At 36.0% G+C, this 22,915-nt stretch overlaps 1 protein-coding gene across 12 annotated transcripts in view; it reads left to right on the forward strand.

The window, feature by feature from the left end:
• NAV3 (neuron navigator 3) overlaps nucleotides 1-22,915 on the forward strand; it is a 937,562-nt gene that overhangs the window by 639,976 nt on the left and 274,671 nt on the right. For all 12 annotated transcript variants that reach the window (XR_007517283.1, XM_049883940.1, XM_049883939.1 and 9 more), the window contains one exon: nucleotides 20,471-20,543. Coding sequence is in view for 10 of the 12 variants with exons in the window: in XM_049883940.1 (XP_049739897.1) it covers nucleotides 20,471-20,543 (73 nt within the window). In the remaining 2 variants the exon portion in view is untranslated. The remainder of the gene's footprint in view (nucleotides 1-20,470; nucleotides 20,544-22,915) is intronic.

Raw genomic sequence — 22,915 nt, forward strand, 5'->3', positions numbered from 1 at the left:
TTCCTAAAATGTATTACATCTAATTTACAAAGAAAAACCACAGACTAGAAACTAGTTGTTTTATGGAAATTCCCTAGTCTGCCTTTAAGAAATTAAATAAGTATTAAAAATGCAAGAATATTTAGTTGCATCAACTTTACATTATAGAGTAAATATTTTAAATTTTGTTCTTAAGTTTGTTATCAACATTTACATTAGTTTTGTATTATTAGTGTGACACATAGAAAATGGAATAAAGTAACTTTTCTGGTGTGGATTCTAGATTCCACATATATTTTTTGTTCGTTTTTGCATTCTTTTTTGAGAGAAGATATAAGGCATTTTCTAAGGGAAATTAGGAAGTTTCGTGTACGTGCATGTAACCATTAGAAAATGTAGTTACTATCTCTACTATATGTTTGAATATGGACCACTTTCTTAAACATTTAGTATACTCTTTATTCTAATACTTTTTACTTAAAATGCTATCAGTCATTTCCCACTGATAAGCCATTGTACCAGGAAATATAAAATAAAATCATACTTAGCATTAAAAACATCTTTCTAGTAATCCTTTCACAATTTTAGTGTTTTTAACCTTCAATAATCTAGGTTTTTAGAGAACTTATTGCCCCATATTTCCCAAATCCCTCAGACACTAAAATTTAATAGAAAAACATGACTTATAATAATCAAGGGTAAAATATGCAATAATAGAACAATTAAAAAAACAGTAGCTGGGAAAACAAAACACAAAAAAAGATGAGGCCATTTTAAATATGTGCTGTCAGACTCTTAGCTTAAAACATCTGTGATGGTTAAATAATTCTATAAAAAAAAATTATCTCTGTAAAAGAACAAAAAGGAAATGAATTAGAGGTAATCTCTGTTCACTTGGCCACAATCCAGTCACCTGAAAGTTTAACTTTCTTTGATCAGGTATATTGTTTGAAATTTGGTAGATGAGCCCAAGTTAGTTGCTTCATGGATTTATGTTTAAATGATTTCAATGATCTATTCAGTTAAACTGACTCATATGGGTAGACATAGACAAAAAAAAAAAAAAAATGACCATGTCCAGTGAAAATTTGAAAAATCACATTTTCGACCTGGTTTTTTTTGTGTTAGCTGTGCTTCAAAAATAAGAACTATCAAACAGAAATATAGAATTTTAGAGATGCATCTGAGAGCTCAGCACTATTGTCAGTGCTTCACGATTTCAGTTACTTATTAAATGGCAATAATATATACAGTGCTGTGCTATATGTTATACTTGCTTTATCCATTTTGTCATCTCAGCAAACTTGCAAGGGAACTGAAACATTGTGGTTGGTTGCTTTTCCCCATTAAAAGAAAAAACAAACAAAAAAACAGTTGCCATATCGTCACCTCTGAGTGATGGGGAGCCCATGTGCTCCATAGGCTCATTTTTCAGAAGTAAAGTACCAGGTCTTCCATCTAAGGCACCTCTGGGTAGACTTGAACCTCCAAACTTTCCATTGTTAACTGTTTGCATGATCTAGGAACTCCGCTGTTCCCCCATTAGATGGAATAATAAGGATGTATATTCATGTCTATTTGACCCCCAGTGTCTAGGTTATATTGCTCTTAAACTTAGTAATAAATAAGTTTAACATAACAGGAACTGGAGTTCAGGTCTTTGATTAAGTAAATGTTTTAGTACTTATACCCCCCTAACACTATAAATAAGCGTTCTTCTTTCATGCTGTACTTGCTTCTTCCAGCTATGGCAAGATTATAGATTCTGATGAGATTGGGAGGGGGTGAGCATATGAGATAAATAATTATAGAGTTTATGTTGGAAATCACACATTTGGCAAAGATTGTATGTAACTTGAGCTTTAGGGTCTCTATGAGTTGGAATCGACTCGACGGCACCGGGTTTGGTTTTTTTGGTTTTTGAGCTCTCTCTAGACAAGTGAATATTATTTAAGTTTAGAGCAGGTTTATGACTTTATAATAAAACAGTAAGATCTCATGGGTTTATTTTTTCTGGAATAAACTGAAAAGCAGGAATTTTTAAAAGCCCACAGAATATATCCTCAGGTCAATTAATACTGATACAGTTTTCTATAATTCTGTAGTTGTAATACTTAATATTGGCAATTATAGTTTGTAATGAAGATCTAATGTTCATCTAAAATTGATAACAAATATTAAACAATTTTTAATATTCTTCAGCAACCAAGTCAGTTAAAGTGTAATAGTGAAACTATGAACAAAAAAGGGTTTTTATCTGATTAAATTTAAAAATTTTTCCATATTTGTATCAATACATATATTTATACAAATGTATACACACATATACATATGATCCTGTTGTATATGTAGGAGCCCTGATGGTGCAATGGTTAAGCACTCAGCTGCTAACCAAAGGATTGGTGGTTCAAATCCACCAGCTGCTCCATGGGAGAAAAGACCTGGTGATTTGCTCCCTCAAAGACTGCAGCCTAGGAAACCCTATGGAGCAGTACTACTCTGTCCTACAGGGCCACTATGAGTCGGAATTGACTCAACAGCACACACCAACGACAATATGTTGACATGTCAATATATCTATTTAAAAAAAAACAAAACAAAACCTTGCCATCAAGTCAATTACAACTCATAGTGACCCAATAGGACAGAGTAGAACTCCCCCATAGGGTTTCCAGGGAGTGACTGGTGGATTCAAACTGCTGACCTTTTGGTTAGCAGCCGTAGCTCTCAACCACCGTGCCACCAGGGTTCATCTCTATCTCTGTATTTGTATCTATCTATCTGTCTAGTTCTGTTTTACTAACAGTCATCATCGTTATCGTTATTTCTAGCACTGGAGTACTTATTTGTTCCAAGCACGGAGTTAAGCTCTTTGTAAACATTAGTAATTTTCACAGATATATTGATGTAGGAACCATTTTCATTCCCATTTTACAGATGAAAAAGCTGAGACTTTAGGAGAATAAAAACTTTCTCAAGTTTTTAAAACGTGTAAATTGCAATCCTAGGATGCAAATCCAGTTGTATTTGACTGCAGAACTTTTAAATTGCTGTAGTATAAAGTGCTTAATAAATAAGCTTAGCCTTTGTATAGAACCAAAAAAAACAACCAAACACACACACACATTAAAAAACAAAATTATTAATCCCTACCCCTCTTCTTGCCCTCCAATGGAAACAAACTTAAGAGATGGAGAAAGACAACACGCAAAACTTAGCATTACAATGACATGGGGAACCTAATACAGTGCACTTTTTGGCTCCCTTCTGTCCAAGCAAAAATAAAAACCAAGACCCTTAACAAATGAAAACACCAGAGGTCAAGGACAGGAAATCTGTATGCTCTCAAGACTAACAGTTCACCCTTATGCATGCTAAAATTTTGATATCTACTGTCTTCCTGCCCAGATCATTATATTAGTTTCCTGTGGCTTCTGTGACAAATTTTTATAGACTTGGTAACTTACAACCAGAGAAATGTGTTATCTCACAGCTCTAGAATCCAGAAGTCCAAAATGAGTATCATCGGCTGAAATCCAGAGGCCCACTCCATCTGAAAGTTCTAAGGGAGAATTCATTCCTTGCCTCTTCCAGCTTGTGCTGCCTCACTGAAACTCTGCCTCCATGATCACATCTTCTACTTCTTTACTTTCTATCCAGGGCATGCTCTCCTAACAGTGAATCTCCTAATTTTAGGTGTTTTTTTTTTTTTTTTTTTCAATCTAGTTGAACTATTTCCCAAATCGTCAAGTACTGATTCTTTTTCACTTAACAGTTCTTCCCTCAGTTTATCTCTTGCCTCTTGCATTTTACTATAAGCATCAAGATGAAAATAGACCACGTCTTCACCGTTTTGCTTGGAAATGTTTAATGTTCATATTTCTACCAGTAGCCTCTGGAAGGCAATCTAGGCTTTTTCTATCATGCTTCTCAAGATTCTTCCAAGCCTTGACCCTTTTCCTGATTCCAATGTCTTGTCTAAATTTTTAGGCCTTTGTTATAGTAGCACTCCATTTCTAGGTATTAAAATCTGTATTAGTTTTATGTTGTTACAGTAACAAATAACCACAGGTTTTTGGTGACTTAATACAACAGGAATATATTCCCTCAAAGTTCTGGAGAGCAAAAGTCTGAAATTGGTATCACTGGGCTGAAACCAAGAGGGTTGCACTCTCTCTAGAGTCTCTAGGGGAGAATCCATTCCTTGCCTTTCCAGCCTCTGGTAGTTGCCTGCATTCTTTGGCTTGTGGTGGCATTAGTCATTCTATATGTTAATCTACCACATTTAAAAGGTACACTGGACATTTAGGAAGTAGTTTGGAAGCATTTAAACTTTGTAAAAACAGCAACAGTGAACTTTGCATGCTTAGAATATGTATGGAACAAATGGAGTCTGCTTATTATTTCTTTATCTTTATACTATACAATTTTTTCCCATCATTCAACCAAATATTTATTGGAAAAAAAAAAACAAAAAACCCAGTGCTGTCGAGTTGATTCCAATGCATAGCGACCCTATAGGACAGAGTAGAACTGCCCCGTAGAGTTTCCCAAGGAGCGCCTGGCAGATTCGAACTGTAGTAGTTAATACTTATTGAGAGCCTATTTTGTGTCAGGAACTGTATTCTAGTTACCTATCAATCATGTAAAGAACTCAAGGCAGAGTGGAGAAATGACTCAGTCAGAACGCCTAAGTTACAGTGGTAGGCATTGTTGTGTGGTAGAAAGATCAAGTGCATGGGAGACTGACAGCATTGAGTTTGAATTCTGGCTATGCTATTTATTAATTCCCTGTTGTTGTTGTTAGGTGCTGTCGAGTCGGTTCTGACTCATAGCGACCCTATGTACAACAGAACAAAACACTGCCTGGTCCTGTGCCGTTCTCAGAGTCGCTGTTATACTTCAGCCCATTGTTGCAATCACAGTGTAAATCCATCTCGTTGAGGGCCTTCTTCTTCTTCGCTGACCCTCTACCAATCATGATGTCCCTCTCCTAAACTTGTGAAAAGTGTGATATCTCTCTGAAATTCTATTGAATAGGAAAAATAATGCCAGCTTCACTGGGGTTTATGGTGAACATGAAAAAGGATTTTCATTTGGAGTAAATAGTGTAATTGTTTAAAACTTTGTATGAACTCCTTTTCAATGGTAGGTTGTTGGCTAATGGAGGAGAAACTCGAGAAGGAGTTTCTAAACCATTTTTCCTGCTTACATTCGTGACATAGTACAGAGTTCTCAAATTGCAGCATGTACCCCTAGTGTGTTATAAAGTTAGTGGCTACAACTGGCATCTTATTATAAAATAGATTAAAGTAGAATGTTTAAAAATTAGAGTACGTTATAGATGGTATGGGTAAAATTGGTTTCTGAAACTTTTTAGTGTTTATCAATACTATTTACATACTATGCGGTCGTATAAAATGTGTCACATAAAAATGCCACACCAACCCTTTCTTTCTTTTGCTTAAATCCCACCTTTAGTTCTCTGAGCTTTAAGAACAGGCCCAGAGGACTCTTAGTGTGACATGGAGGGTGTTCCTCATCTAACCCCTGTTTATCTCTGTAGCTTTGCTTCCTGCCACCAACTGTCTCCAGTCTTAAGCATTCTTGCTCCTGGAGCTCCCTCTACCTGATCTTTCCTCCTGTTAAGGTTCTTCAAACCGATTTGAAGGCTACTAGCCTTTGGAGTGCCTAGTTTTTCTCATTAGTAAACAAGGCAGTTATAGAGAAAAACTTAAATCATCCTCCCCAGTTATTTGAATGCATTGCAGGTCCCATAACCTGTTATGTCAACCATGGCCAGTTCACAAGTGCTCCTTCCTTGGGTTCACATCACACCAAATCCCTCACTTGGGTAACCCATCCTAAGCTTTCAGGGACCAGCTCAGGGTTCCCTTTAAGTAACAAAGTGTGGGAGTTAAGAACATGGGATCTGACTTTGACATTTTCTCTCTCTATGACATCGAATAACCAAAAAAAAACCAAACCCTCTGCTGTCAAGTCAATTCTGACTCATAGTGACCCTATAGGAGACAGTAGAACTGCTCCATAAGGTTTCCAAGAAGCACCTGGTGGATCTGAACTGCCGACATTTGGGTCAGCAGCTGTAGCTCTTCACCACTATGCCACCAGGGTTTCCATGACATTGAATAAAATCAGTTTAATTGTCTGAGTAACATTTTTCTAATTGCAAAATGGTAAAATAATGGCAATTTCAGAAAAAAATATCTTTATCCCTATGCTAAATAAATATACCTTAGCTGCTAATAACTTCCTCCTTTTTTAGTCCCTAGGCCTTAGATCTGGAATAGATCCTTCTGCATACTTCTCTAGAAGTCTGTGCTTCTCCATTTATAACACTGATCACATTACGTTGGAATTCTCTGTCCTTTAGAAGTATCTTTTAAAGATATGGGACATGTCAGAATGAACAAGTATTTGTTGAATGTAAATGAATGAAAGAAACCTCTTAAGGATTTCAACCAAAGCAAATGTACTACATTTTACTTTAATTCTTCAGACAAATTTATTTCTGGTTAAATTTTTTTGGTTAAAATCTATATAATAATTTCAGCTCTATGGTAAGATGGGAGTTTGCTCAAACTGAGCAATCTTTTTTAAAAATAATATTTATTTTTTACTTATTTAATTTATATAATGCCACCAGTAATACAGGGTTATCATAAAAAATAAGTACAGTTAATCAAAAATAGCACAAGTCATAAAGGAAGACTCTATTATATAATATGCACAAAATTAAGAGTGATTTATATTCTTCTAGACATTGTCTATGTATGATTCACAACAAAAGTATCTAGTGCTTCAGACATGTCCTAACCAGGTAGCATTTCCGCTATAGAGAGAAACCAGTCTTTGAAGTATTATGCCTGCCATTTGATTTACAATCACTTAACTTTTTATATCACAACAGTTTTAGCCTCCAGGGGCAAGGAGCCTTTTCAATCCCAGTCAATGACGGTCCACTCTGTGAGCATAATCAAGAGAAATAAGCACTAGTATGATCTATCCTCAACTATCCTTCTGAGGAATTTTCCTTCTGGTTGCTCTGATTGACGTGCCCCACTACTCTTTCCCGTGCTTGTCTAGCCTTATCAAGGTTTGACTTAGCTTTCTAGTCTAAATGACACTTGTGTGATGCTTTCCTCAGGCTTGTAGTAAAAACGGATAATTCCATTTTCTTAATAAATTTTTTTTTTTTATTTTTTTCACTGCCATACAGCGTTATTTATAATTCTCTTTTGGAATTTATCATATTATGCCTTGTGTTATGGTGACTTATGAATCTTTTCTGTCTTCTCAGCTATTTTACAAGCTCACAAAGGCAAAGACCTTATAATTTATTTTTATATTCCTTCACCATCTAGCAGAGTTCTGTGCCCGTAACAATCATTCAGTTGTCGCTGAATGAATCACTCAGTGTTAAGTGTTTACACCATGACATACACTTACTCACAAACTGTGAAGCTGTTATTAATCATATCCAGATATTTAGTACCTAAAATGTAATTTCCATTTATTATCTAAAAATAAAATGGAAACTAACCTGTGGATATACAAGGCATAACTTTGTTAGTGTTGTGATAAAAAAAAAAAAAATTTTTTTTTTTTTTTAGTCTTGTGATAGATGCCTTTAATTATATATCCCAAACAAGTTCTACCAGTGTTGTAGTGAAAATGCTAACAGGTTGCCTGGCATAAAATATGCATCCTAACGTGTGTGAATTTGATAAATAACTGTGCTAATTAAAAACACTACATTGTGGAACCTAAAGCTTATGAGTTTGACAAAAAACTGTGCTAATTAAAAGCACTACATTGTTTTTGGACTAGTTAATTCAACACGAAGTGAATAAAAACCAGTATTTCCAAAACCTACTCTAATGGAGTTTGATTTATTGAGAAAACACATTGACCAAGGTTTAAAAAAATCTGAAGGCACAAACATACTCATCACTCTCTTTTCATAAACACAGATAATGAAAGCCTTTCCTTCCCTCATTTAAAACCCAATTTGTGATTTAGCAATTAGACATGCTCATACTTAAGTAAGTTCATAAGGGTCAGGGAAAATGTACAACTATGAAATTAGACAAGCAAAGACATTTCTGTTTTGAAAAGTGGGCTTCCAATTTTTATGGAAGTAGTAGAAAATATTCAAAATATATCAGTGCTCTTTAGAAAATTTGAGGACAGTGACTGTATCTTGACATTTATATCTGTAACACAATTGCGGGCATACAGTAAGCTTAATAAATATTCAGTGAATGAATAAATGAATGATTTTATTTTGTAGAACATGAAATAAATTCTTTTAAATGATAGTGCTCCAAGGTAGTAATATTAATTATACAAATAGGAACTCAGGTGTAAATATATCATCCAACTTCTACTGAATTCTTTAGTTTCTTCAATAGAGAAAACATACACAGCAATCCTCTTTCAGATTTATTCAGACTAATAAAACTGAGTTTTCATTTAGACTACTGTGATAACATTAAGTATTTTGACTGAATCCAAAAACCTCAAGGCACCTATACGTTTTGAAATTTCTGAGGATATTTTCATTTTGTTTTCATTATGCAGTCAATATTTTTATAGCTATCCAGCGTGTAAATTTAACATGAAACATAGAGGCAAAATAGATGTTCCATGGTCTAAAAGTGGCTTGAGTGCACTGTCTGCCCTTCTCTAACTTCACAAGGGAGAAAGAGAACCAAGATCAACAGCGCAAGGCTGACTCCCACGAGGTGGAGACCAGACAAGCCTCCTCTCTCTGCCATCTTTACTAATTCTGACACCAACTGTCCCTTTCATAGCACTGTCTACTGGGTTCAATAATTTATTGCAGTGGCCACCCAGAACTCACAGACAGTATTCAGAATTATGGGGTTTATTAGGGAATTAACAGTTACAATTCAGGCTCAAGAACACTCAGGATACAGTTCTTCCATTGGGATAGGCTCTCCCCAGCTGTGCTTGCAGGCACACCTCTCCCTGGCCTTCAGTCTCTGCCTAAAGGCACTCAGCTTTCTCTCTCCTTGGCCTGGGAAGTCCACCACGCTGTCCCCTACTGCCGGGTCTCTGCTTCAGGGTCTTTGCTGCTGGTTTCTCCTTCCTTGGTGGTGGAGGTAGGCTCCTCCTCTCCTCTGGAACTGGCTCTCTTTTAAGGCAAAACTGACCAATCCCCTTGGTAGGTCACAATTACCCTATCACACAATCACTGGGGTGGGAGTTATAAGACCATGGCTAGAAAGGCTACACACAAAAGTAATTAATTGCAACGCACATGCCCACGAATACAAGGAAGGACCAAAGAAAGTGTGTAGAATATTATAGTAGACAAGTAAAAGTACTGAGAGTGAGTGCTGATGAGCCTCAGGTGTGAATGTTACCTGCGCTAAAGTAAGAAATGTGTTGCCCACAGAACTCGGAATGAATTCATAATACTGTTATATTTTTAAGATCACAGGAGTAAAGTGTAAAATTCATGAATTTTGTAGAATCATTGTCTAAATAAGTGGAAGACAATGTATTGCTATAATCTGGTTAGTAAACTCCCTGTAACCACGCAGGGAAAATTGAAATGACATGTAATGACTTCCTTTGAAGAGCATAGATTAAAGCATTGGTTTCCAGACTTTAGAATCACCTGTTTTTTTTTTTTTTTTAAGACCTGCTATTTGGCTTCTATCTACAAACATTCTGATTTAATTGATAGGGGTGCGAACTGGGCACTATATTTTTAAAAAGTTCAGATGATTCTAACATGTAGGAGAATTTAGGAACAAATGGATTAAAAAATTGAGAAGCAGATTTAATGCAATAGAGATGGCTCTCACAAAGTTCCTATATTGTATTAAGGAAAAGAGGATAAGATGCTCTCATGGATTGGATTGTGTCCCCCAAAAATATCTGTCAACTTAGCTGGGCCATGATTCTCAGTATTGTGTGATTGTCCACCATTTTATGTAATTTTCCTTTATGTTGTAGACCCTGTTACTATGATGTAATAAGATGAATTAGTGGCAATTATATTGATGAGGTCTACAAGATTAGGTAGTGTCTTAAGCCAATCTCTTCTGAGATATAAAAGAGAGAAATAAACAGAGAGACATGGGGACCTCATACCACCAAGAAAGCAGTGCTGGAAGCAGAGCATGTCCTTTGGACCTGAGGATCCTGTGCTGAGATGATCCCAGACCAAGGGAAGACTGAAGATAAGGACCTTCCTCTAGAGCCAACAGAAAGAAAACCTTTCCCTGGAGCCGGCGCCTTGTACTTGGACTTCTAGCCTACTGGACTGTGAGAGAATAGCCTTCTCTTTGTCAAAGCCATCCACTTGTAGTATTTCTGTTGTAGCAACACTAGATGACTAAGACAGATACCGTTTTATACCTTTTCATTGTTAGTTGCCATCAAGTTGGCTCCAACTCATGGTGACTTTATGTATAACAGAATGAAACAGCGCCCCTCCCTGTGCCTTCCCCATGGTTGTTGGCATGTTTAAGTCTCTTGTTGCAGCTACTGTGTAGTGCCTTATAATCTAAAAGGCTCATCTTCTAGCACTATATCAGGCAATATTCTGTTGTGTTCTGTAAGGTTTTCATTGTCTAATTTTCAGAAGTAAATCACTAGGCCTTTCTTGCTAGTCTGTCCTAGTCTGGAAGCTCCAGTGAAACCTTTCCACCATGGATGACCCTGTCGGTATTTGAAGTACCGGTGGCATAGTTTCCAGTATCACAACAACACGCATGCCACCACAGTACAATGAGCTGACAGATAGGTGGTAGATTTTACATCTTAGCTACTTTCTGTAAATTTTAAAGACGATTATAATGATCATACCAAAACAAACCCCTTGCCATCGAGTCTATTCTGACTCATAGTGTCCTCGTATAAGACAGAGTAGACCTGCCCCATAGGGTTTCCAAGGCTGTAATCTTTTACAGAAGCAGACTGCCTCGTCTTTTTCCAGAGTGGCTAGTGAGTTCAAATGGCCAACCTTTTGTTAGCAGCCAAGCACTTAACCCCTGCACCACAGGGCTCTGTTTATTGGTATTGAGTTCTTACTGTTTATAGTATATTGTGCTAAGTGCTGTACACATGGAATTTCACTAAACCCCATAAGTAATGACATACATTCTCTTGATGCCATCTCATTTTTAAATTGAGAGAGTGAGATCAGATGATCTCTATGAACCCAGAGTCACGGAAGTTCTTCAGAACTATTTATTTCCTTTAATCCTAAAATATACTGATAAGTATGTTCCGTCTCACATAATTTTAGAATAAGTCTACATGTATACTTAACAGGTTAAAATTTGGCTAATATTTTGACATTTCTATTTCTCACTAGTTTGCCTATTACCTGCAGTCTTCAGTTTTTTTCTGAACCATTTACTTTCTTGATCTCAAAGAAGCAAAATCCCAGAAGCTGAGTTTTAGGATGTGTCAAAGGCTAAGTGGTATTAGACCTTATACCTGATGCCCTGTAGTATTCTATTTATTCATTCATCTGGTCAGCAAAAATGCATTAAGCATCTATGTGGTGGTTAAGATTGTGTGTCAACTTGGCTGGGCCATGATTCTCAATGTTTTGGCAGTTGTATAATGTTGTAATCACTTCCCTGTTGAAATTTGCTATGTGATCACCCCCATGATGGAATCTGCTGAGGGATACGAGCAGGGGTGGGACCTGTGGAGGCTCACCACCCCCTCAGCCTTCATCTCTCCATCCTCTGCTGCCTACTTCCTTCCTGCTTGCCTTGCCAAGGTTTTTGGCTTGTTCTGGATCCAGCAGCTGCCCCTCATCTGACCTCCAGTTCTTGGGACTGGAGTTAGCATCTTACCTGTAGATCTTGGGATTCGTAGATCTTCACAGCCTTTGTGAAAGAATCCTGCTCCCCAACCTGCCAATCTTGGGTTCACCAGCCCCTGCAGCTACCAGAATCAGGAGAAACTTTGTGGTCTTGCCTGCCAACCTTGGGATTCCTCAACCTTCACAGCCTGTGAGTGGGAGTCCTGCGCTCTGACCTGCCTATCTTGGGTTCACTAGCTTCTTCAGCTCCATGAATTGAGAGAGGCCTCTGTTGTGATCCACGGACTTGGGACATTCCAATCTCTACAATTGTGTGAGCTGTTCCTTTGATATAAATCTCTCTCTATGTATATTTATAAACTTTACTAGTTTTGCTTCTCTAGACAACCCAACCTAAGACAGTCTACTTTATGCCAGACATGGTATGAGGTGCTGGAAGAAGGAGGGTAAACATGAGAGGCAAGATTCCTGCTCTCACCAGTAGAGATGAGAGTAAGGAGCATTATTGAGGAGAAGGGTAAGATGCCATAGGAATTTAAATCATGTGGACAGTGTCAACACTCATTTGTTGTTGTTGTTAGTTTCTGTCAAGTCAGCTCCAATTCATGGTGACCTTATGTATAACAGAACAGAACATTGCCCAGTTCTGTGTCATCTTCATGATCATTGGTATGTTTGAGTCCATTGTTGTAGCTACACTGAATTCAATTTTTAATAGTGTTTTTAATTATGGCCTGATGGTTTATTTTTGTTAAAAAAATTGAATGCCTCCAACATGAAAAAATTCTTAACTTCACCATAGTTCTTTCATTCCCTCAGCAATTATATGACTAAGGCACTTTTGTAAACACTGAGGATGGAGCCATGGACAATATAGAAAATAACCACGAAGGAGTTTGCATTCTGCTAGATGAAGAAACATAATAATATATATTATATATATATGAGTATTTACAATGTGATTGAGGCTATCATGAGAGTTTTTCATGAATTCATTCATTTAATTCTAAATGTAGTAGTAAAGCCTCAATTCTCATGTTTCTTGACTTGCCAACAGCATTTGACAGAGCTGATCTCTCCCTTGGCTTTGATGTACTTTCTTCATGAGATTTCTAGTATCCTGTACTCTCCCGATTTTCCTTCTACTTCATTTTTTACTTTCACTCTGTCTCCTCTGTTGGATTCTCCTCATTTTATCTATGATAATCTGCTAGGGCTTAGTGTTTTTTCCTCTTCACTTTTATCTCTACACTCCCTTGGTGATTTAATACAATCACATGACTTTAAAGACCATCTGTAGGAGGATGGCCTCAAATTTAGAGCTCTACCCTGGACCTCTGAACTGAACTCAAAATATGTATGTTCATCTGCCTACTCAAAATTCCCATTGGATGTCTAAAAGACTGGTCAGCATGTCCAAAAATAACCTTCTTGTCTCCATCCATGGCCCTTTCCATCTCAGTGGATGGTGACTTCATCCTTCTAGTTGCTGAGGCCTAAAATCTTTGAGTCATCCTTGACTTCTCTCTCATTGTCATATGCCATAGCAACCCATGAGATTCATTGAAAATATATCCAGAAATTGACCACTTTTTGTCACCTTCACTACCACTACCCTTAACTGAAACACCATCAACTTTTACTTCAATTACTTGCAACAGTCACCTAACAGGTTTCCATCCTTCTGCCCTAGTATGCGGAGCCCTGGTGGTGCAGTAGTTAAGCATTCAGCTGCTAACCAGAAGGTTGGCAGTTCAAATCCACCAGTCACTCCTTGGAAACTCTATGAGGCAGTTCTACTCTGTCCTACAGGGTTGCTATGAGTTGGAATTGACTCAATGGCAACAGGTTTGGGGCAATTCTACTCTGTTCTATAGGGTTGCTATGAGTTGGAATTGACTCAACAGCAACGGGTTTGTTTGTTTTTATTTTTATCCTAGTGTGCCTAGAATCTATTTTCAACAAAGCAAGAGACCAATCATTTTATTCTTTTTTTTTTAAATTGAAGTAAAACATATATGGAAGAATATATAAAATACTCTAAATGAAATTGATACAAAGCATACAAAGAATGTGTATAAAAACCAGTTGCTGTCGAGTTGATTCCAAATCATGGCAACCCCATTTGGGTCAGAGTACAATTGTGCTTCATTGGTTTTTGTTTGTTTGCTTGCTTTTTTCCTTACTGTTGTAGATATATAGATAACACATTTATCAATTCAACATTTTTGTTTTATACAATTCAGTGAAATCAGTTACATCAATCATGTTATACAACCATCAGTAGCATTCATTGCCATATTTTCCATCCCCATAAACACAAACTCAACGCTAGCGAAACTGAGATTTCCCTCTTTCAGTGGATTTCCAGGCCTCTCTTCTGAGGAACCTCTGAGTTCCTCTCCATGCTGTTTGCACTGCTCTGGTTCTTCAAGAATATACATAAAGTGCTCTAATCTTTAGTATACATCTGACTGATTTTTATTTATGTGTACCTTTGTTTAATCACCATTCAGCTCAAAACAAAGAACATTTTCAGCATGCCTGTTTCCCTCGTGTCTCTCTCCAGGATGTGGCCCCCAAATGTCACCACTATTCTCACTTCTGTTTTTATGGTTTAGTTTTGCTCATCTTGAATTTCACATAAACTAGGCATCACATAGATCTCCACCCCAGACCTCTGCCTTGAACTTTTGCCTGACTTCTTTTGCCTATCTTTATGTAAGACCTGCTCTTGAGTTCAGTTGCCTAATCATAAAAAGACTATCAGACTGATATTAGGGGCTAAAATTTAAAAACATACGAATATCTTGCTCCAACCTTCAGAATTTTTGATTCATATTATATGGGTCAAGCACTGGGAATTAAAAGATCCCAAAGAGCATCAACATTGCAGCCCATGGATTCAATTATCTCTAGGTTTTTTTTTTTTTTTTTCCTGTACTCCTTTCTTCCGTAAGTGCAAGGCTGATTAGCCAATAGACCCTCTTTCCTTTGTTCTTCCTCAAGTATACATTGAGCACTTATCACATACCAGACACTGTTAGATTGCTGAAGCTGCTGGAATTAACAAAAAGCAGTTCCTATCTTCCAGGGGTTTGAAATCCCAAAAAAACAAAAACAAAACACTCTGTCTTCATAAAATCAAAAGAATATACCTGAATAAACAAATAAATATACCTGTGAAAACCCAACAAACAGCTCTGTATACCCACTAACCAAATAAAGGCAGTAAAAAGAGAGATGAGGAAAAGATTGACTTTTCAAATAACTTGGTAATTTTGAAATAGTTTAAATTTGGTCAAATAACTGGTTGCTTATAAAGGGTTACCTCAAATTTCAATTCAGTTGTTTTCCTTTTCAAAATGATTTGTGTGTCTAGACAAATTGAAGGGAATTGAAAGGAAGAGGTAAAATTGTTTTTCAGAGTTTAGACATAGGGATACATATTAATTTGTAAGGGCACCCTAAGTATTAACTATGCGATTACATAACCAGTATTTTGAACATTGTTTTCTCTGCCTGGGTTAACTGATTTAGTTAAATCTTTGCAGAGTCCTTGCTTTTAAGGATGATTTTCCACTTTGTTAATAGCCACTGAATACAGTCACCCAAAAAGAGGAAACTGGTCATTGCTGTGGGTTCATTCTTTAGGGCAGTGTTTTTCAAGTTGTGGATTGCAATCAATTAATGGACTCTGAAATTCATGTCGTGAGTTTTACTCACACGTTGTTATTGAGTTGATTCTGACTTATAGCAACCCATAGGACAGAGTAGAACTGCTCTATAGGATTCCCAAGGCTATAAGGCTTTGCAGAAGCAGACTGCCACACCTTTCTCTTGCGAAGTGGCTGATGGGTTTGAACTACTGACCTTTTAGTTAGCAGCCAAGTGTTTAACCACTGAGCTACCAGGGCTCCTTTAGTGAGTTTTAACCAGCATTTAAATAGATTAAACAGAAGACAATGCAATGGAGTAGAAAATATCAGAGTGAACTGAATTTAGTAGGGTAATTATTGTTCCATGAAACTTGTTTTGTTGGAATCACTGGATCGTGCTGTTTGATATGTTTCTTGCTATGCATCACAGTCAAAATTTTAGAAAACACTGTATTGAGGTACATGAAGTACTCTAGTTAAAATTTTACCCAAATTATTAAGTGCAATTTGAATCATGATAGTTTATTCGATGTCTGATTCAGCATTAAAGGGGAAAAAACTCACTTCAACTACTTGGACCTTTTTGATGGCAAAATCACTTTCATCTGTTGGTCAGTTACCAAAAATTTAGAGGTTTTAAGTACAAAGAAGAGTTGTGGTGTAATATGGTTTAAAAAAAAAAAAAAAGAGTAACTATAATAGTGTTTATAGGATTATTTACCTGGGAGATATTTAAAGATATTCTACTTAAAAAAAAAAAAAAAAAAAGGAATGATGATAAACTCATCTCTAGAATTTTTGGAAAAAAAAATTAACCAAATTAACCAAGGTCTATTATTATATATTATTATATAATTAAAAAATGTTCTCAGGTTGTTTTAAAGAGTATATCTGGTAACAAAGCTGACCATAGAAATGGCATTTAAAAGATTTTTCAAAGCTGAATTTTTTTTACTGTGATTTTGATTTTTTTAACTAAAAAAAGTAGCACAGTACACCTACTCCTCACTTATCAACTATCTTGTTATCTGACATTTCTCATTTATGACAATTGTAAAAAATCTATCTATTTTGAGCATCAATGTCATACGTCTGGCAGTAACGAATGCCAAGATACAAGGTTAGAATAAAGCTGGCTGTGATGGTTAAGGTTATCTGTCAGCTTGGCTGGGCCATGATTCTCAGTGGTTTGTGATTCAATTATGTAATGATGTAATTTGACAGTTTTGTAATGATGTAACTTGGCCATTATGTAATGATGTAATTTGGCAATTGTATAATGACGTAGTCATCTTTCTTTTTGTGATCTGGTGTGGTCGTCGTCCATTTCATATAACGCAGATATTCGTAATGACCTGGTTTTTGTAACTGAGCAGTGGGTGTGATAACAACCATAACTGGATTTGTAGGAGAACTTTAGAATTAAGTAGGGACAAGATATTTCCCTTGTAACACTGGTGGAAAATTTATTTTGTCCAATAAACAAATTTGTTGGATAAATAAACCACTTTAATAAATTGCCGTTTAATAATCATAATTGAAACTATGTCTTAAGGTACTTATTCTGCTAATTGGAGCCCTGGTTGCACATTGGTTAAGCGTTTACTTGCTAACCAAAGGGCTGGCCATTCGAATCCACCAGCCACTCCTTCGAAACCCTATGGGGCAGTTCTATTCTGTCCTACAGGGTTGCTATGAGTCAGAATCAACTCAACAACAACAGGTTTGCTTTTTTGGTATTCTGCTGATATTAGTTAGCTAGTATAGTAAATACAGTGAACTGTATTAACAATCGCAAATTTTTAACTCTCATAATTCATGAGTGCTTAAAGGAATTTTACAAAAGATTGAATGTTCCCAATAGATATGAAAAAAATGAAGATTTTCAGTAATTTTTTCTTCTTTCCTCTATTAAGGTCTGTGTATTTTTCCTTTATAATTTATGGAAGATATTAAGAGATCTGTATGCCTATAATAATCAGTTTATTTTATACGCTAGTTAAATGATAGCCTAAAAAAGCTACACTACAAACTTAATCACAAACTCTATTAACTTTTCTGGGTCTCCCAGTTAACCATACTCTTAATATACATAAAAGTAACTAAAATTTAGGCAACAACAGCCTGTTAACATTTTGTAGTAAATTTTGTGTTTGGGCCAGGAATCCTCTTACTTTATAATTGCTATGAAATTAATAGCACCAGGACTGTTATGGCTAATACTTTTTTCTTTTTAATTTTTATTGTGCTTTAAGTGAAAGTTTACAAATCAAGTCAATCTCTCACACAAAAAACTTATATACACCTTGCTACATACTCCCAATTACTCTCCCCCAATGAGACAGCCCGCTCTCTCTCCCCACTCTCTCTTTTCATGTCCATTTCACCAGCTTCTAACCCCCTCCACCCTCTCATCTCCCCTCTAGGCAGGAGATGCCAATGTAGTCTCAAGTGTCCACCTGATCCAAGATGCTCACTCCTCACCAGCATCCCTCTCCAACCCATTGTCCAGTCCAATCCATGTCTGAATAGTTGGCTTCAGGAATGGTTCCTGTCCTGGGCCAACAGAAGGTCTGGGGGCTATGACCACTGGTGTCCTTCTAGTCTCAGTCAGACCATTAAGTCTGGTCTTTTTATGAGAATTTGGAGTCTGCATCCCACTGCTCTCCTGCTCCCTCAGGGGTTCTCTGTTATGTTCCCTGTCAGGGCAGTCATCAGTTGTAGCTGGGCACCATCTAGTTTTTCTGGTCTCAGGATGATGTAGTCTCTGGTTCATGTGGCCCTTTCTGTCTCTTGGGCTCGTAATTGTGTTATGGCTAACACTTTCAATATTCAATCCAATTCGCATTCTTAATATTAGGCCATAATAATTATTTGAGTCTTTTTCCTTTCGTTTATTTTCAATGGACCTGAAAAAAATAAATCGCAAAGAACACTCTGTAGTTTATCCCTTTGCAAATCCTGCTGCCATTTACTGAGCATGGGTACAGTGGAACATACATTTTGCCCAAAGGACCTTGGATTTGCTCATTAAAGGAATTAAGTGATTGATTATAAATCCCTAAGATTAAGGATTATGTGCTACTCTTGTTTTGGGGTATACTAATTATTATAAAATAAAGTGTGGATACTAAATGGTTCTGTTGAAAGTGTTCAGAAAGCTTGTCTTTATTTTAGCTTGAGCAAAGATAAACTAGAGACCTGGAAAATTGCTAAGCACATCAATCTCCCTTCACAAGTAACAGCCTCAAATATTGTTTGATCATTTAAATGACAAATATAATTTTGCATGTTTATTTTCAGAACTAATGCAGTAGAAAAATAATTTGTTTTCCACAAAGAACAAACATATAGAATTCTGGCAAGATTTCCTTTGTAAAAAAAAAAAGAAAACACCCCTTGCAATGGAGCGAGAGAATGTTTATCTTCCTCTTTTCTCCTTCCTTCCCTCCCCTTCCTTCCTTATCATGGCAGTTTTCTAGTAGTAGAATGACATAGTGTAAGAAGGAAAAATTTGATGTACATTTGAGCACCATAGCCACATTGGATATTCAAATGCTGAGGGCAAGAACAGCAAGATTGATTAGGTCACATTGTATTCAGCATCTTCAGCACTGTTCTTTTTTCCACAGAATAATTCCAGTAAAACTTATTTTGAAGTGAATCAATATAAAAATCATTCTTTTTTTCTCCCCTCAAAAAAAAAAAAAAAGTGTGTTCCTTGGCTGTGGTCATTTTTAAACAAAGAATAACTCATTGGATATTATTACTTAAATTTAACTTTTGCACGAAATTACATTTCAAGAGGAATGTAAACAGTTGTGAATTTTATAAGGACAGATTCTTGAATCTATTTTTTCTTTTTATTTTCTTTGAGAGACGTTTTTGACCTTCCCAAGTAGCTCAGCTGGAGAGGCCATTGGCAGAACTTTGTGTGTCTTCATGCATAGGATTTGATGAGAATTTAATAAGACAGAAAATAATACTTTGCCAAGTTATTAGCTTTAAATCTCTTATTTTCTTTAGATTTCATGACTTATGGAATACCAAAAAAACCAGGGAGATGACTCAGAAAGAACTTGAACTTTGTAGTTTCCTACAGCATTTAAAAGTCTTAGCTGTGTAACTTAGCTGTATAACACTATCACCAATATTTCAATCCCATTAACCCCTTGCCCTCGAGTTGATTCTGACTCATAGCGACTCTATAGAGCAAAGTAGAACTGACCCATAGAGTTTCCAATCAGCAGCTGGTGGATTCAAACTGCTGACCTTTTAGTTAGCAGCCAGGCTCTTAACTACTACACCACCAGGGCTCCAATAGTTTGATAAAACCTATGAATTAGTATGAATCAGTCATTTGCCTCTCACACCAGTGATATCAAGCTGGTTAACATATTGAAACCAACATCTGCTATGTAAAAGCCATGGGCGTCTGCTTTATTCAATAGGAAAAGTAATGCCCTATTTAATCACATGATTACAAACTGTAGAAAAATAAAAATTTTGAGGTAAAGCTTTTCTATGATTTAGGATAAAGACAAGCATCATTTCATTTATGTCATGTCACCCCCTTCTCCATCTCATCTATCTCTTGGTATATTTGCAAATATTACTGGTTAGATCTCAATTATCCCCATCCTAACACTGTAGACTCGCAACAGTCTCACCCTGTATGGATGCTTTCATTGGGGCCTATTTGTAAAGCACAACATCCAGTTTTATGTTAAGTAGGTGGGTTGCTGATTTGTCAGAATGCCATTCTTTCTCAGGCCTTTATGAATTGTTTGTAAGTGCCCAACTAGACAATGACAGCTTTATATTCGTGCCACAATTAGCCAAAATAATTCTAGTTAAACTCTGGTAAAGATCTCTAGTATGCAATGAATGTAAAGTATTTTTGCTTTTCTTTTCCTTTCTTTCTGGTTTCATTCTAGCTTGTTTATTTAAAAATCATTTTCTAAGTTGTTTTCCACTGCTTTTCATGTTGCAGATTGAAAATGTTGATGTCTGCCTTAGTTTTCTAGCAGCCAGAGGAGTAAATGTTCAAGGTCTATCTGCTGAAGGTAAGAAAAAGCACAGTTGTAGTGAATGGCATCTGTGTTTCACAAAGATTTTTCCTCATGTAAGAAATGTAAAGTTTGGAATATATAGCTCCTTAACATAGTAATGGAAACCGGTGAAGTCTGCAAAATGTAATGAAGATAAATGTAATGATTACTAAGGTATGCTTTAATTATTTATTTTTCCACATAGTTTTCTAGAGTTGTTTTTTACATGAGGGAGTATATGGGAAGGGGGTATTAACAAACTATTGTCATGCTGTTACTGAAATATAATGTTATTAGAATATTAAGTAGAGGGATAAATGGATGCATAGACAGATAGATGGGTGGATGGATGGATAGATGGATGGATGGGTAGATGGATGGATAGATAAATGCTGGATAATAGATGCACATAAATACAGATAGAGAGAGTATAATTAATGCATAACTTTTATGTTATCAGTAATAACATTTCTATAACATATACCAGTCAAAATATTTCAAAAGTTTAAATAAGTGCTCCTGAGTTATTAAATAATTAGCACTAACAATATTAATAACTGTTATATGTAAAGGAATTAAAATCATTCAAGAATTGAAAGGTCATAACTAGAGTTGAAATATAGCAAAATGGAAAGACTGAACTGTCTTCTTTTTTTTTTATGAATCTCTTTTCTTCCATATATGAATGTGACAAAAGTTTGCAAAAGCTTGCTGTTCATAAGATGAACTGTGCCATACTTCAGAAAACTAACTGCTGGTTTTGTTTCCTTTTCTTTCCCTCCATCATCAGTCATTCTATTCATTGTCTTTCCTTATTTCCAGCTGTCTACTCATTTATTGAAGGAGCCCTGGTAGCACAAGTGGTTAAGTGTTCAACTGCTAACTGAATGGTCAGCGGTTCAAACCCACCGGCTGCTCCATAGCAGAGAGATGTGGCAGTCTGCCTCTGTAAAGATTTACAGCCTTGGAAACCCTATGGTGCAGTTCTATGCTGTCCTGTGGAGTTGCTATGAGTCAGAGCGGACTTGATGGCAGTCGGTTTTGTTTTTGGTATTTATTCAGCATTCTATATCTTAGCTGTCGGATTCATGAAAGTGTAATAAGTACCTTTTTGGTAATTTAGATTAAGGATACCCAGTACCCAGTGCCGTCGAGTCGATTCCGACTCATAGTGACCGTATAGGACAGAGTAGAACTGCCCCATAGAGTTTCCAAGGAGCACCTGGTGGATTGGAACTGCCGACCCTTTGGTTAGCAGCCCTAGCACTTAACCACTACGCCACCAGGGTTTCCATTAAGGGTTTCCATTAAGGATACAGCCTTACCTAACAAATGAAAAACTTGAATTTTAATATATTTTTATGAATATTTCCAAAATTTTCAAGTACTATTAATAAAAACCAATTGACAAAAGTTATGAAATACCAAGTCCTCTGGGACCTGCATCAAAAAGAATTATTCTAATTAGAATATTAATTTTATATTAAAAATCCTCCTGGATACTTTTATATAAATTATACATTTTGGTAATTTAAGTTGGCCAAGTTTTTTACTACAGTTAATTAGCTTAGAAAAGTTTTTTCCCATACGTATTAGAAATATTAAATGATTCTAAGTTTTTAAAACTTTGTTGTCATTGGAAAAAAAATTGTGTAGCTTCTAAAATATAAAGGATATTTTGTAGAACTATTTACTTTTCTCAATATTTCTTTTACATTTAAATTTTTAATAATTTAAAATTTTGTTTATATGTTGTAGTGCATAATTAAATTACACATTTCATTACCAAAAAGCTTAGTTCTAAACATAAGTAGTGGTTCTAAGTGGTTAAGGAAAGGCTAGAAATTTGTTTTATGCCACTTTCTTCTCACAAGACATCTCTTACTAATATAAACCTATTTGTTTTTATTTATCCTTAAAAAAAAGTATGTTCAAAAATGACTTTCTAAATTAAACATACATAATAAAAAACCAAGAAATTAAAGAAAAAAAAACCCTCTTTAAACAAGACTGTTCAGCTTTACTTTATTAATATTTTTCTCACTGTATCTTCAGATTGATCATGCCAAGTCTTCTATATTATGGGAACTGTGAGGAATGGGAACTGTGAGGAAGGTCTGGATAAATAATGAACAACTCAGAGGCTCATTTTATATGAGCAATTCCACTGCATAGTTTGGGTGACATGATAAACCATCAGAGAGCAAGCAACCCAAGTAGTTTATTAATGTTCTAAACTCCAAATGGAAACATAAAACCTGGACCTCACAGCCAGATGTATTTTATTGCCAATAGCAAGTTTTATTTAAAATATGATTACAAGTTATATAGACTTATTTCAAGCTTTAATGTTTTCTTTTTTCTAATAAATTTTAAAAATTACAACT

This window comes from Elephas maximus, chromosome 4 (genome assembly GCF_024166365.1).
Source record: "Elephas maximus indicus isolate mEleMax1 chromosome 4, mEleMax1 primary haplotype, whole genome shotgun sequence".
NCBI classification, from domain to species: domain Eukaryota; kingdom Metazoa; phylum Chordata; class Mammalia; order Proboscidea; family Elephantidae; genus Elephas; species Elephas maximus.